This window comes from Mya arenaria, chromosome 14, assembly GCF_026914265.1.
Source record: "Mya arenaria isolate MELC-2E11 chromosome 14, ASM2691426v1".
Taxonomy (NCBI): domain Eukaryota; kingdom Metazoa; phylum Mollusca; class Bivalvia; order Myida; family Myidae; genus Mya; species Mya arenaria.
This window is the reverse complement of record NC_069135.1, coordinates 2567459-2584377: the sequence shown is the minus strand read 5'-3', so window position 1 is coordinate 2584377 and position 16919 is coordinate 2567459. Positions and strand designations below refer to the sequence as shown.

Genomic DNA, 16919 nt, shown 5'->3' with positions numbered 1-16919 from the left:
GGATCAAAACATTTTAGAAAATGCTTACTGGTTCATTTTGTTAATTTTAAGAAGCCAGGTTCGTCCCAAATTTGGTTAATCTATGGCACACTTTAGGAACGATGAAATGGCGTCGATTGTATTTCCTTATCCATGTATGTGTACTATAACATGTGGAAGAAGGGTCCTCCCTAGTGAGGAAGCCGTGATGCGCATATACTAACAAGTAAGCCGCGATTCACCTGTGATAAAGCGGAAGTCGCGATTCACCAACGATAACGTAGAAGCCGTGATTCACCAACGATAATGATGAAGCCGTGATTAACCTACGAAAGCGAGGAAGCCGTGATTCGCCTACTATAACGAGGTAGCCGTGATTCATCTAGTGTAACGAGATAGCCGTGACTTACCTAAGATACCGTAGAAGACGTGATTCACGTACGATAATGAGAAAGCCGTGATTCACCTACGATAACGCAGAAGTCGCGAACCACCTAAGATAGCGCGGAAGACGTGGATCACCTACGATAGGGAGAAAGCCGAGGAAGCCGCGATTCACCTACGATAATTAATAATATTAAGTTAAATGAAATTCGCAATGTTGTCTTCCAATTTCGAATCATAATGAACTTTTCAAATATCATTGCCGTTTTCCTTAAATATTGCCTTTTCTGCAATAGAGGAAGCAAATTTATTGTTCAGTTTCTCGGCCACTATATTATAATGTGAGGGACTGGCCCTGCTTCCTGACATGGATTGGCAACAACGATGAACAATAACTTTAACCATACTTACATATTTACCACGATTTCTATAGATATCTATGTGCCAAGTTTCTGACAGTTTTGAGAGGTCGCGGAAATATATGACATTTGCATGTAAATAACCATTGAAGAAGGTTTCATGCATATATCACTATAAAATATAGTGTCACTTGTGAAAGAGTATATCTTACACTATTCGTATCTCATTGCAATCTCATTAAAATCATATCGTGACGTTCACTTCATTTCATTACGTTATATACATAGCGTAACGTCGTGAAGCGTGTATTGGGGATCTGATTTTAATGAGATTGATCTCATTGGTAACGTCATAATTCCATTGGAAAGTTACTTTTGTATCACATGTATATGTGGCGCCATCTGAACTTGTCTGTTTACGAAATATTGGTTCGTGAGATTTGCGAAGTAACACAGCAAATCATGCAAGGTTAATTTACACTATTATTATATATGGAAGTATTAATATAGCAGAACAGTTTTCGTATATTAGATGTTGAAATTAGCAATGTCTTTAATGTTCGGCCTATAACTATTTCTTGGACCGCGGACTGGCACAAGGTAGAAGACTTTTGCCGCGTCCTTTTGATTGGCTGAGAAGAGGGAAATTGGCGAATGCAGCATTTTCATTGGCGGGAGCTGACGAAGTACTGCTACGGTGGCTGCTGAAGATGTATCAAAGAGCTGGGTATAAAAGGGAACGCGCAGACGAACAGGAATCTCTTTTTGCATTTCTTTAGGCCTGACAACATCAAAATTTACACTAACATAACTAACAGAAACTTACACAACTTAAGACTACTACGGATGGCGTCGCAAATGTAAGTATATTGCTTCATTGTTGGTTTATTATAACAAATAAAATAAGTAACATTTAAACATATTTTCGTCTTTTTATTCTCGTTCAACAATAATTAACCTTCACAGATTAAAGACTAAAAAGGTGTCACTCTACCAGTAGCGAAATAATATCTTGCATTTCATAAACAGCGTAAACTGAATACTCTTTCAATATTTTATTTTATTTCCTTCATGTTTGTATCAATTATTTGCCCAAAACAGTCAATAACAAATAAACGAACATCTTCATCCTGTGTTTAAGGGTTCCAAATGGTGTTCTATGACCTAAATGCAGTGATATGTCTGGTGCATACTGTACTGCGGCGGCGTGGTTTCATCCATGTCGCACTGTATACGCCTGTTTCAGAACTCTTCATATTTCAAGAGTTAATATCGTGCATGGTACGAGTTCTATCTCCCCTCTTCTGTCTTTCCTTCTAGCTCTATGAGCCACCATCATACATGTGTATGAGGTCGCACATGTTTCGAGATCTATCAAATCTAGATTACTGTCTTATCTTTGCCTCCCTTCCCCACACGTTTTATTCCCTTTACGCATCCTCCCCTCTTATCCTCTTAAATCTCAGAAACGTTCTTATGTGCTTTTAACCTCTCAACTTCCGCATCTGCCTGTATCTCTCCCATTCCCCCAACTATATCTTTACAACACTATCTCCCTCTTGTCTTTCTCCACTCTCTCTCATTTTCCTCCCAACTCATATATCAATCCCATATCTTTCTCCCCTCCTCCCTCCTCTTTCTTCCCCTCTTTAACCCCAATTTTTCTCCCCTTTATCACCCTCCTCTCTTTTTCCCCTCCTCTACCCTCTTTTTCTCTCCTCCCTTTTTTCCTCTCATTTTTTCACCCTCTTTTTCTCTCCTCCTATTTTTCCTCTCATTTTCTCACCCTCTTTTTCTCCTCTCCTCTTCTTTCTTCCCCACCTCGTTTCCCCTATTTCTCTCTTCCACATTATCTCCCATCTTTCTCCCCTCTTTTTTACCCTATCTTCTTTCCTTCCCCCCCCCTCCTCTTTCCCCCTTTTTCTCTCCTCTCTTTCTCCCCTCTTCTCTTCTCCCCTTTCTCTCCAATATTTATCCTCCATCTCTCTCCCCCCTTTCTCTCCATTCTCTTTTCCCCTCTCGCATTTTATCCTTTTTCCCTAGATAAGTATATATGACAATTTATCTTTAATCACATAATTTCAATAATATGTAGGTAGAAGCGCGGAAAAACATTTTGTCTCATGCATATTGTCAAGGGTGCTTTAATACACGCATTACTAATGAACTCCAGACGAATGGAAGTATATGGTGTAAAAAGACACTTCGAATATGGACAGAATCAAGCATGTCAGATGAAGAGTTTAGACAGTTTTTCAATTAAACGTCTTAAATGTAGTTCGTCACAACAACTTTAGTAAACACTATTTCAATAAAAGATTACTATTTCAATAAAAGATAAACCGTGTCTCCCTAAATAAATGACAATTCTTGTTTTAGCAGGGAGTTTTGAGGTTCTCAGTATCAAAATGACTCTTCTCATACGTGTTATAGTACACTTACATGGATTAGGTTAAACAATCGACGCTTTTAATTGGTATTTAAGTGTGCCATGGATATCGAGATTTTGGATGAACCTGGATTCTAAAAGTCTACAGAATGAACCAGTAAGCATTTTCTTAAATGTGCAGATCCATCTTCAAAAATGGCGACCTGCACTCGGATAACGATGGTAATACTCTTGGTTGACCAAAACAAGGTATCGGATGAGATTTACACGTAAGAGAACGGCATAAAGTCATGTTTTTAAAGAATATCGTGCATTGAATGAGTCGGTAAGCCTAGTATCAACTTGCATTATTTTCACGAGATATTTTTATACAGACATGTTTTTAATCTAAAACAAGCATCGTAAACAAGCAATTGCTCTTCATTCGGTGCACAAGGTCGTTTCAATTATAATCGTTTAAACATATTGAAAACAATGTTTGTACTCATCGAATCGAGGATGTTTTATACCCCAGACAATGAAGCAGAAAACCTGGACGCAGCCGACATTACTGCCCTTGTACGATATATATGGCTTTGTTTGCTGAGCGCTAACAACGTCAGTGTAATATAGAACGAGTTAAGTATTGATTTCATGACAAGTTTAAGGTTCAAAATCCAGCGCATACACTTTGCCTGCGTGTACATGTTTGTTGAGTGAATGTGATTAAATTTCGTGATTATTATGGCGGACGGTGCAATAAATCATCCTTATTTCCCGAGGGACACACATCTTCCTCACTATAAGCCTAACATAACCAGTATTGAGGAATTATTAGGACTGTTTTTCGGCTTGGTGGCAGTGTTGAACGTGTTGCTATGGTTGGGAACGAGGGGCCGGTGCCTAGGTGTGCGTGTGAAGGTATGCTGGTTCGTCACGTGCGGGCTGATTCATTCCATCCTGGAGGGGTACTTTAGCCTCTACCACCGCACCCTGGCCGGGGAAGACACCTACCTCGCGCAGATGTGTGAGTATATTATATGTACATTAACATGTAGTACATTTCAAAACTACTAAGGGCCTTCCACAGTTCAAACATTAGTTTGAAGGACCAAAACATTATGTTTAAAAAGATCATTCTACAGTAGATGTTATTAGGAGTTTAGCCACTTTTATGGAATAAGATTTTCTCAGATTTTCGCGGGTAGGACTGAATATCTTGACATTAAATAAAGTTATTTTTGCTAAAAGACATGTCCGTTAAAATGTACATGCTTTTTGAATAAAAAATTTCATTCAAAAAGCATGTACATTTTAACAGAAATGTCTTTTAGCAAAATAACTTTATTTTATGTCAAGATATTCAGTCCTACCCGATCAACACTCTCGTGTGGTTTTGTGGTGATTTCAGTTATTTTAAGGAAGATTTTTGCATTTTCGTAAACAGGAAATGAATTTAAAAATATAAATGCTTTTTGAACCCAAATCAGATAAAACCTTCTTTCGTAAAATTTGCCAATCTCCCTGAAAAAAAGACTGTTCCTCACAACGAAAGGAGAAGAAGAAAAAGAAGACGAAGAAGAAGATCAAATATCATGCTTTACCTGATTTAAGGTTCATAGCAAGAGTGCCATTAAGGCACTAATATCTAATTCGCCCACCTAATCTTAAGCCACTGTGGAATCCACGTTTTTACCAAATATATTGCATCATTTTTAGTATATAACTTAAAGAGGCGGCATGTACGTGTCTTTGCTCAATTTACGAATATTTGTTTCCAGGGAAAGAATACGGCCAAGGTGACAGCAGATACGTCTCGTAAGTATAATATATTATCCTTAGATTATCCCAGAACCGTATTAATTGAGATTTCGCGTTAATTTATGTTCGAGTTATATAGTTATCCATTGTTCATTTGTTTTGTTTTTTATCTGAGTATGTATCCTGTATTGCATGCAGGACTTTGCACGATTTTTGAATAAAGTTTCAAAGTACTCGCCGAGACTTACTCGACTAAATGTGTAGAGCACATAAAGGTTTTGGGTGGTCTGGAAGTATTGATACTCCTATCATAAAGGTTTTGGGTGGTCTGTGGTCTATATATAGGGGTATCAATACCCCCAGACCACCCAAAACCTTTATGTGATGTACACCTTTGTACTCGGCATAAAAACTTATAATCGTCTGTTTCCAGATTATAAATGCTCAATGATAGATTAAACAAAGCTTCCAATTCCAGCGGTGAGACGTGCATGGTCGCCATGGAGTCCATCACCGCCTGGGTGGACGGCCCGCTCTGCCTCCTCACGGCAACCGCCTTCCTTGTGCCGGGCATGTCTGGTTGGCGATACGTGTTGCAGCTGGCCGTCTCCATCTGCCAGCTGTACGGGGACACCCTGTACTTCTCCACGGAGATTCTAGAGAACTTCCGGCACTCCGAATACGGCCATCCCCTCCACTTCTGGTTCTATTTCTTCTTCCTCAACATGATATGGATCGTCGTGCCGAGTCTTAATATATTTGACGCTGTTCGGAAACTAGTCGCTGTTCAGAGACATGTAGACAGCACAAACAAGAGCTCCGGGAAACCCTCAAAGAAGCGTCGTTGATTTTAATGTAAGATACATTGCAGACATGACTACTGATATTCAAGTTCTAACGTGCACATGTTTCGTTTGATGTACAACTGACAACAACACTCGTCGATTTCCTTTATGTTTGTGTTTAATATATTTTTAAAAAACACTATTATATTAACTTACGTTTACATATTTTTTAATTTTTAATTTTACACGGTGTATTGTTTTATATCGATCTTTGACGCATCTTGTAATGAAAAAATACACCCATATAGCATCAGTTATGCATGCATTTATTTAAACATATAAATATATATAGTGTATCGATGATACTATTTTAAAACATTTCGAAGTGTTTAAGTTTCGCGATAAAGATAAGCGGTTAACTGGTTGACGTCAACCACGACGGCCTTTATGAAGTCTCTCCGCTTCATTGCTGACGTCACGAACCCCGGTGAAACGCTGAACCATGTGACTCCGAAATCCCGTGACGTCATATAGGCTAACCCATTACTGGAGATCCCGAACACGTGACCGGTGCTGGTCTGCAGCCCAACCAGCGTCCCAAGGATAGGCGATAGCGCTGGGAAATGGAAACAAAAGGCAGCTGATTTACCAATATACGAATAGACTGATTTCATATATTGAATTAAGATTAATTTACATTTTGATCGCAGAATGTGTAAGTCAGACTTTAACATTTAGGTTTGATAACACGTTTCGTCTTCAAATAAACGACATAAAATATACAGGTGAACAATCATCTTACTTCGTCTGGTGATGTTTTAACTTAAGTAAACAGTTGTTAAACTCCGTCTGATGTCGTTTTCACAAACGCAGAAAACGCAAAATTTTGTCTGTTCTTAAACAAGCTTACAATCATTTTACCCCGTCTGGTAACCCTCGGGCAAATACTAGTGTCAATCGCCTTATCATGTGTGGTCACATTCTAATATCTACTAGTATACCGTCGCCTTAACCCGTCAGGCATAAACAACTATCCATACGGCGTAAGACGGCGAAGCGTTCGGATATAAACCTGTATACAATCATCTTCAACGACCTGGAAACCTTGAATACATATAAGTATACAATCAACTTAACCCGACTGGTGACATTCTGACACATACTAGTATACAATCGCCTTATCCGGGCTGGTGACATTCTGATATACACTGGTATATTGTAGTATACAATCGCCTTACCGGTCTGGTGACATCCTGACACATACTAGTATACAATCGCCTTTCCCGTCTTGTGACATTCTGACACATACTAGTATACAATCGCCTTACCCGTCTTGTGTCATTCTGATATATACAAGTATACAATCGCCTTACCCGGTCTGGTGACATTCTGACACATACTAGTATACAATCACCTTACCTGTCTGGTGACATTCTGACATATACTAGTATACAATCGCCTTACCCCGTCTGGTGAGATTCTAACATGTACTGTTATACCATCGCCTCACCTGGTTTGGTGTCATCCTGACATATACTAGTATACAATCACCTCACCTGGTCTGGTGACATCCTGACATATACTGTTATACAATCGCCTTACCCCGTCTGGTGACATTCTAACATATACTGTTATACAATCGCCTCACCTGGTCTGGTGATATCCTGACATATACTAGTATACAATGGCCTCACCTGGTTTGGTGACATCCTGACATATACTGTTATACACTCGCCTCACCTGGTCTGGTGACATTCTAACATATACTGTTATACAATCGCCTCACCTGGTTTGGTGACATTCTAACATATACTGTTATACACTCGCCTCACCTGGTCTGGTGACATTCTAACATATACTGTTATACAATCGCCTCACCTGGTTTGGTGACATTCTAACATATACTGTTATACACTCGCCTCACCTGGTCTGGTGACATTCTAACATATACTGTTATACAATCGCCTCACCTGGTCTGGTGACATCCTGACATATACTGTTATACACTCGCCTCACCTGGTCTGGTGACATTCTAACATATACTGTTATACAATCGCCTCACCTGGTCTGGTGACATTCTAACATATACTGTTATACAATCGCCTCACCTGGTCTGGTGACATTCTAACATATACTGTTATACACTCGCCTCACCTGGTCTGGTGACATTCTAACATATACTGTTATACACTCGCCTCACCTGGTCTGGTGACATTCTAACATATACTGTTATACAATCGCCTCACCTGGTTTGGTGACATCCTGACATATACTAGTATACAATCGCCTTACCCCGTCTGGTGACATTCTAACATATACGGTTATACAATCGCCTCACCTGGTCTGGTGATATCCTGACATATATTAGTATACAATCGCCTTACCCCGTCTGGTGACATTCTAACATATACGGTTATACAATCGCCTCACCTGGTCTGGTGATATCCTGACATATACTGTTATACAATCGCCTTACCCCGTCTGGTGACATCCTGACATATACTGTTATACAATCGCCTTACCCCGTCTGGTGACATCCTGACATATACTGTTATACAATCGCCTCACCTGGTCTGGTGATATCCTGACATATACTGTTATACACTCGCCTCACCTGGTCTGGTGACATCCTGACATATACTAGTATACAATCGCCTCACCTGGTCTGGTGACATTCTAGCATATACTGTTATACACTTGCCTCACCTGGTCTGGTGACATCCTGACATATACTGTTATACACTCGCCTTACCCCGTCTGGTGATATTCTAGCATATACTGTTATACAATCGCCTCACCTGGTCTGGTGATATCCTGACATATACTGTTATACACTCGCCTTACCCCGTCTGGTGATATTCTAGCATATACTGTTATACACTCGCCTTACCCCGTCTGGTGACATCCTGACATATACTGTTATACAATCGCCTTACCCCGTCTGGTGACATTCTAACATATACTGTTATACAATCACCTCACCTGGTCTGGTGACATCCTGACATATACTGTTATACAATCGCCTTACCCCGTCTGGTGACATTCTAACATATACTGTTATACAATCGCCTCACCTGGTCTGGTGACATCCTGACATATACTAGTATACAATGGCCTCACCTGGTCTGGTGACATTCTAGCATATACTGTTATACACTCGCCTCACCTGGTCTGGTGACATCCTGACATATAATAGTATACAATCGCCTTACCCCGGCTGGTGACATTCTAACATATACTGTTATACACTCGCCTCACCTGGTCTGGTGACATCCTGACATATACTGTTATATACTCGCCTCACCTGGTCTGGTGACATCCTGACATATACTGTTATACAATGACCTCACCTGGTTTGGTGATATCCTGACATATACTAGTATACAATCGCCTTACCCCGTCTGGTGACATCCTGACATATACTGTTATACACTCGCCTCACCTGGTCTGGTGACATTCTAACATACATGTATACTAGTATACACTCGCCTCACCTGGTCTGGTGACATCCTGACATATACTAGTATACAATCGCCTTACCCTGTCTGGTGACATTCTAACATATACAAGTATACACTCGCCTCACCTGGTCTGGTGATATTCTAACATATACAAGTATACACTCGCCTCACCTGGTCTGGTGATATTCTAACATATACAAGTATACAATCGCCTCACCTGGTCTGGTGACATCCTGACATATACTGTTATACAATCGCCTTACCCCGGCTGGTGACATTCTAACATATACTGTTATACACTCGCCTCACCTGGTCTGGTGATATCCTGACATATACTGTTATACACTCGCCTCACCTGGTCTGGTGATATCCTGACATAAACTGTTATACACTTACCTCACCTGGTCTGGTGACATCCTGACATATGCTGTTATATAATCGCCTCACCTGGTCTGGTGACATCCTGACATATACTAGTGTACAATCGCCGTACCCGGTCTGGTGATATCCTGACATATACTAGTATAATATACAATCGCCTTACTAACGGTCTGGTAATGTTCGTACTAGCATACAATCATCTGACTCCGCCTGATGGCATACTAACATAAGTTTACATTTGTCTTACCCCGTCTGGTGACGTTTTGACCGAGCCGAATTTCTGCAAAACAGTTCCCACCATGACCTTTGTATCTGTAATATTTTTTTTTAATATAATGATTTTGAATAAGAATATATGCAATGGAACATTTGAATACTACTAAATACTCAGTGGTCAAATTTAGGCCTAACACTTAATAGTTTACTATATAAAGCTATGGTGTTGCAAAGTTGCAGTTTGCAGTGTTTCTACACGCGTGCTTTTCTAAACGTCACCTTTCCCTGGTCGTATTGCTGCAGTAAAATATTCGAGCATTCGTGGCATCAATCAAAGCTGTTGGTTCACCGAAGTCTGAAATATATAACATTAATACAAACTCTTTATTTTGGAAAACTCATTTTAATTGTATGGTATGATTTTGCGCAATTCACGTATTCTTTGTAAGGTAAAACGTATATGTCACAAACGTGCCTGCCAACGTTTTGATACACTTCCACTGCTTCGTGCAACCAGCACAAACTGCCGTCACATCTCGAGCGCACGTGCGATCGTCGGAGCATTTGCACGCTGGTTCTAGTTCGTCAGAAGTCACATCGCCTAAAACTTTAGCACAGTTTAAATATATATTTGACATAGTATTGATCTAAGTCAAAACAAGTAAACAAGGTCTTATTGTTTTAACAATACAAACAGAAATAATTTACATTGAAAGAAGTGCCTGCAATATAAATCGCTATGGAACAACTGTTCTTTTTATGGAAGTTAAAAGAAATAACTACCTGATAACAGCATAATCTGCATAAATAGTACTTTTTATAACAAAATAATTATGTTTGATGATATAGTTGTGTTATAATACACTGCAGTAATTAGCAAAAGTTAAAAACCCGCAGCATTGCCATGTGTAACCACCACAGACTGCATGAATCCCCTGTCCTGGACCTCCCGCCAACCGTTGTATACGAGGTCTGCGTGCACGGGGAAAGGACGACCGGCTCGGAACGCGGGAGAGTCGTGGTCAACTGTCAGGTTGATGTAGATCCGGGGACGATGGGCGAATGACACCCGCAATAGCTGTGTGGGGGGACACAAAACACGGCGAAATAAAACGTAATGTACTGTGTTATATGTAGCATACTTGCTCTCATTCCCTCCGACTGCCCTGATCCATAGAGGAATCAAATTATGTACATTATACCATAATTAACGTTCAAAGGTGTTTCCGGGGGCAATGTACGTGAGCATTGGGGCCTCCTGGTGTGACACAATCGGTCTAGCCCTGGCGACGTAACGCTGAAAGTCTGACAACGTTAGGTTGGCAGAGTGAAGCAGCCTGCAAGCCGGTTAGCATGACAGCGTTAAATAATCAAATTGTATATTAATGACGATAGGGTTGGAAAACTTAATATAATACCGTTTAAAAGTCACTTACTTCCAACACAACTGTTTGTCTGTCCAGTGTAACAGCAGCGCGGTTATTTCGCTTGATAAAGTCACGTGGCCTGGAGACGGAGACGTCGTGTAACTGGGGCGGCAAGTAAAGCACGAGGCTGACGTCATACGCTGAGCTCCACGACGCGTTCTCGTGCCAGATAGTAGCAAGGAACTGCATCTTCGGGCTGGAAAATGCATTTCATCTTTAGTTCCAACAGCACAGCATAACAATACTTTCAAAACAATACAAATGAATAGCGTGCCAAAACAGATCTATAGATATACGTTTCAGTGGCAAGTAGGTAAATAATAATCATACAACACAATTCAGAGGAAAGTCTTATAGATACCCGCACGTTCTCGTTGCTTTAAACTCTTCCTCAAACTCTATAGAGAAGTTGAGGCTGGGCTCCAGCGACCGTCCCGACCCTCTAGTCCTATTGACGGTGAGAGTGGTGTTCCGGACCAACAGGAAGCCGGTCCGCGTGTCCAGCACGTAACACACCATCATGGCTTCCTCCTCGTAGGCGCCCACGAAGTCCAGGCTCTCCACCTCTAACAGGAAGTCCAGCTCCGCAAAAGCCGTGTTGTTTCCGGTGTCAGACTGAACACTCACCTGACTTACATCTGGTTAGATGAATTAGAATTATAAATAAACAATGCCGACTTGACTATATGCTGAGAAAGATAATGATTCTGATACGGAAAAAAAGAAATTCAACCAGTAGTAACTCGTTCGAAACACAAAACAAGCCTACGGCTGTCGGAGGATAAGACTTATCATAGTCATAAGATATCGGAGCAAGTATATCTTACCGTTTTCGAAATCTCTAAGATCAAGAATCAGCTCAGGTATATTATAAAGAATCTCGTCACTCTCCGACGACCGCGAGTTGGATTCATACAGCGCCTCGACGACTCCGATAGCCGCGTCCGAGCTATCGTCCAGCCCACCCCGACCCACCAGCTGGAAGTCCGTCGCTGTCAGAAAGGGCTCCTCTTCTACAATAGACCAATTTTTGAGGCAAATATTTCCAAATATTTCATCATGTAATTTGATCAAATCACGCTTTGGAAAATGATCACTTACTCTACCCCTGCAAAGTTAAAATGGCGCTGATAAAACATAAGATGAAAAGTGAAATTATAGGATTTTACGAATACTAGTAAATCCTTCATACCATACATATTTACAGCATCTGGGGTGATGGTGACGTTGTTAGGCATGTAGACTTTATACAGAGATGGTCCCAGTGTTCCAGACCGAAAATGGATACGGGAAGTCAGTCTAGACCTCTCCTTCATGTCGAGGTTGCTGGGGTTACCTGGAAACACCTCCAGTTCCGGTAGCTCCAGGAAAACGTACTCCCCGAGCAAAACGTCAGAACTGTTCGTGTTACCGTCAGTGTACGTGGTGTTGATACTGGGACGGCACAGGGATCCGAGGCGGGCCGAGGCTGTGTTGACAGAGTGTGTATTGTGTAGATGACTTTGCTCATAAAAGTAAACACAGTAAACGAGACCAGATTGAATAGACATGCATAACTTATTTCAACAAAGAACAGAACAAGGTTTTGTTTCAGATAGACAATTGTTAATCTACTAGTATATAGTATTACCAAAGACCTATAAACATGGTGTATTACGATGGTATTACTGACCTGCGACTTTCATATGGATAGAACCGCAGAGCTCTCTCACAAGGGAATCGTTCAGTAACAAGGGAACAGTAATATGTACGCTCGTCTGTAGAAAGACAATAGATAATTTTAGACTTACTAACAATAGCAATGACCATGATTGTATTGCATTAAATATATCAAAGATAAGTATCATTAAGTCCCAGTGAATTGTATATGTTTACTGGCAGTATGATTTTGAAAGTTACGTTGTGTTAGTGTTAGTTAGAGTTAAAAACACGTTACGTCGTTATAGGAATCAACATGTTAATAATTAAATTTAGTGAAAGGCTTGTTCTGCAACGTTATGACTAAGATCAATCATGGTAGATAGTTTACCTGGACTCCATCAATCCCCTCTACATCGAAGGCATCATAACCTTCCAGTTCCAGCACGGTGCCATTTGGAGATGTCAGTAGCTCATGGTATTCAATTATCTGACTCTTCTGTATCATCTACCAAGAAAATACTTCTTTAACATTGCTCTCAGTCTCAGCCATGGCACGAGTGTACTCGACCATGCTTTTATCCCCAATAATACCATCAATGTACTCAACCATGAATTCAATTTCATCAATACCATCAATTTACTCAACCGTTATTGCATTCCCATTATTAAATATGGTTATTGCAAGCAACCATATTTTCATTACCACCCAGACCATCAATGCACTTAATCATATTTTTATTCTTACCCATACCATCAATGCACTCAACCATATTTTCATTTCCACCCATACCATCAATGCACTCAACCATATTTTATTCCCACCCATACCATCAATGCAATCAACCATATTTCCATTCCCACCCATACCATCAATGCAATCAACCATATTTCCATTCCCACCCATAGCATCAATGCAATCAACCATAATTTCATTCTCATCCATACCATCAATACACTCAACCATAATTTCATTCTCACCCATACCATCAATGCAATCAACCATATTTCCATTCCCACCCATGCCATCAATACACTCAACCATATTTTCATTCCCACCTATACTATTAATACACTCAACCATATTTTCATTCTCACCCATACAACCAATGTAACTCAACTAATATAGGATGAGAGTGGTCTTGTGGTATAGGGGTTCGCCTTTCATCCAAAATGTTGTTGGTTCGATTCCCACAAAGGCCACTTCCTCATAGCCTCTCAGAATGAACACTAATACTGGTTAAACTGCATTATTATAAACAATAAACTTGCAGTGTTCGTCGCAATCGGACAGAAAAGACAATAGTATAAACTTATGAACTCAACCGTTGGGATACAATTTTATAAATTTACTTTAAACACATTCATCACCCATCAACTTTATCACAAATGTATAAATTTTAAGAACTTGAATGCGTTTTTCAACTGATGAAATGTAATAATTAATCTGTACTCATTCATTAAAAACTGCATTATTTTTCATACCTCCATATTCGTTGCCCAAATGACAAAGGATACGTTTCCAGTTTCGCTGATCCCGGCTATGTTAGACGTATTCAAAGTGACGTTGAACGTAAACGTAATAAGTTCCCCGTGATGTACACGTGACCTCGACTTGTGGCTTGTCGGTCGAAAATAGCTTCCATCCGCTATCATATTATCTGCGCAGACTTCAACTTGATGGGAGTAAACACATAATCCCATTGAAAATATCAAATGCTAATTATAAGAAAGGAATGTTTATGAGAAAATGACTTTCATTACTAGCGGTGACATGAGCTCAACTAACGCAACGAATGTTTTAAAAGAACAAGTTTATCTTGCCTTCAATTGTTTTAATAAATAATTATCATAAGTATTACAATGCAATATGCCGTTTTACAATTTAGAAAGTGTGGTTAATGTTACTCGTTCACGTTTTAAGGGACTCCTTCACGTTTTACGGGACTCCTTCACGTCTTGAGGGACTCCTTCACGTTTTGAGGGACTCCTTCACGTTTTAAGGGACTCCTTCACGTTTTGAGGGACTCCTTCACGTTTTGAGGGACTCGATCATTTTAAGGGACTCGTTCACGTTCAAATGGACTCGTTTACGTTTTAAGGGACTCATTAATATTTTAAGGGACTCGTTCCCTTCCAAAGAGAATCGTTCACATTTCAAATGACTAGTTCACGTTCAAATTTTAAGGAACTCGTTCATTATTCAATAGACTCGTTCACGTTTAAAGAGACTCGTTCACGTTTAAAGAGACTCGTTCACGTTTAACGGACTCGTTCACGTTCTAAGGAATTCGTTCACGTTCTAAGGGACGTAAGTGACTCGTTCACGCTTACAGGGACACGTTCACTTTTATGAGTCGGACATAGAAATAAAGAGATTATTGTGAGGTGTGAACAAAATGTTTGTAGGAATTATAAAAAAAATCATCACGTGTTTAAATGAGGTTCAGAACAGAAGTTGAAAAATGCAATATGAAATATTCGATATTGCCGATAACCGTTGGAAACGCTGTTTAAAATTGTATGAGCTTATGATAAACATTACAAATTCTGTGGAAGTGAGTATCTTCCAGTTGCTATTAAAAGTATGTTAAAGAAATATATTATAACAAAGTTTAAAACAAAATGTCGCTTGAATTCCAAACTGTTCTAAGTGTGTTTTGGGGCCAAATAGAGAAATTTATCACTGGTCTCGTCTTTCCAAATTCTGTCATGTAGAAATTGGACATAAAACAGTCAGTAAGTCAGAGTTATTTTTCATTCCATCATATTTTAAATCAAAATCTCCCGCTATCATAACTTCCACACTAATCTAAATACAAAATTAACCAATGAAATCATGATATCACCGACACGTGATTCATTTCTTTTACAAATCCAAAATGCTTAAAAAGTTAGAACAGTTTCGATTACTTGTAAAAGACACACCATTTAGCAAAATGCATGTACGCTATCACATACACAAACTGTTCTTACTCAATAAGGACAGTATGGAAATCATTGATCTAAACAATACCATTACAGTTGTGATCATCTATAATAGTAAATATTATGAAAAATAGATCAATGCATGTTAATGTGTTTTTCACATATCATCGACATATTGCATTTTAAATGGTGAGTGACATTTTGGTGAAATTACGTTTACAAGCCAAAAGGTATTACCAATTTTAAACTTTAACCTGATTTTTTTCATAAGACTCACAAATGCTGTAAGACCAGTCTGGAACCAGGAACCTATTAACCTTACCGGTCCCTGCTGGAACCCAAGCGACAAAAAAATGCAAAAATAAAATCTATAAACGATTCCTTTTCATGCATATTCCTACATAGTTTACATGTAATTTGAATAACTCACCAACACAAAATACATATGTGATATACATGTATTTAAGATCTTTGAGTTTCATTTTTTTTCACTGAAATATCCGTCTTCGATGAAAAGCACCGAGTTTTCAGAGTTTCAAACTACCGTTACTTGTCGTGCGTGCTTCAACGCCGCATGATGTGGACTCTTCCTTATTGAGTTTTACCAGCACGATAAATAGCCACGAGGGAAATAAACAAGACCATAGTCATTTACTTTTGGCAATTTCTTTCTATTTTACAACCTGTTGTTGTTAATTAGCACCAGAACTGGGATCCGTGATACGATGAATGCTCGTTATACCGCCAGTGACTTACATTAGATACATAGTTTGCATAAACACATAATTACATGATGGCATTAAGAGTTCATTTGAAGTTTTGTTAAGAATTTCTAGACGTTAGAAACTTAATGCCGAAAACAGAACTTGGCAGAACACCGTTACTCACCAAAAGAGTTATATGTGTAATATAAAATAAAAAAACAACAACATGTTTCATGACATCAAATACTTAAAACGTTCATAAAAAATAATGTTTACAAATTCAGACGGGTTACTGTAAATTAAGGTCTAAAATGTTAGTGAGATATTATATTTAGATATTTTAAGATGCTTGCCTGGTTCTTTCAGCGTGCTAGAGATGTTGATCCCTTTATATTTGAATTGAAACAGAGGCTTCAAGATGTATAATTTGAAAATTGCGTTGCAAAATTCAAAAAGTTTATCGATGACTAAAACGTATGTTAACTTTAAAGGGGCTGGCTCACGTATGATAAAACAGCGAGATTTTTT

The 16919-nt window shown here is 39.3% G+C and overlaps 2 protein-coding genes across 2 annotated transcripts; one reads left to right on the top strand and one right to left on the bottom strand.

Moving 5' to 3' along the window:
• Positions 1 to 3724: 3724 nt before the first annotated feature.
• On the top strand, positions 3725 to 5949 carry LOC128217873 (3-beta-hydroxysteroid-Delta(8),Delta(7)-isomerase-like). The gene is made up of 3 exons (XM_052925310.1): positions 3725 to 4117; positions 4872 to 4908; positions 5330 to 5949. The coding sequence occupies exons 1-3, from the start codon at positions 3835 to 3837 to the stop codon at positions 5697 to 5699; spliced, it is 690 nt and encodes a 229-aa protein (XP_052781270.1). The 5' UTR covers positions 3725 to 3834; the 3' UTR covers positions 5700 to 5949.
• A 76-nt stretch (positions 5950 to 6025) lies between these two features.
• LOC128217439 (uncharacterized) lies at positions 6026 to 14369 on the bottom strand. Its single transcript, XM_052924593.1, has 12 exons — positions 14245 to 14369; positions 13151 to 13267; positions 12794 to 12878; positions 12314 to 12589; positions 11949 to 12134; positions 11483 to 11759; positions 11131 to 11317; positions 10586 to 10772; positions 10170 to 10301; positions 9974 to 10049; positions 9726 to 9790; positions 6026 to 6252 (listed from the first exon to the last, which is right to left on the bottom strand). Exons 1-12 carry the CDS (start codon positions 14248 to 14250, stop codon positions 6026 to 6028), a joined length of 1821 nt encoding a protein of 606 aa, XP_052780553.1. The 5' UTR covers positions 14251 to 14369.
• Between the last annotated feature and the right edge of the window lie 2550 nt (positions 14370 to 16919).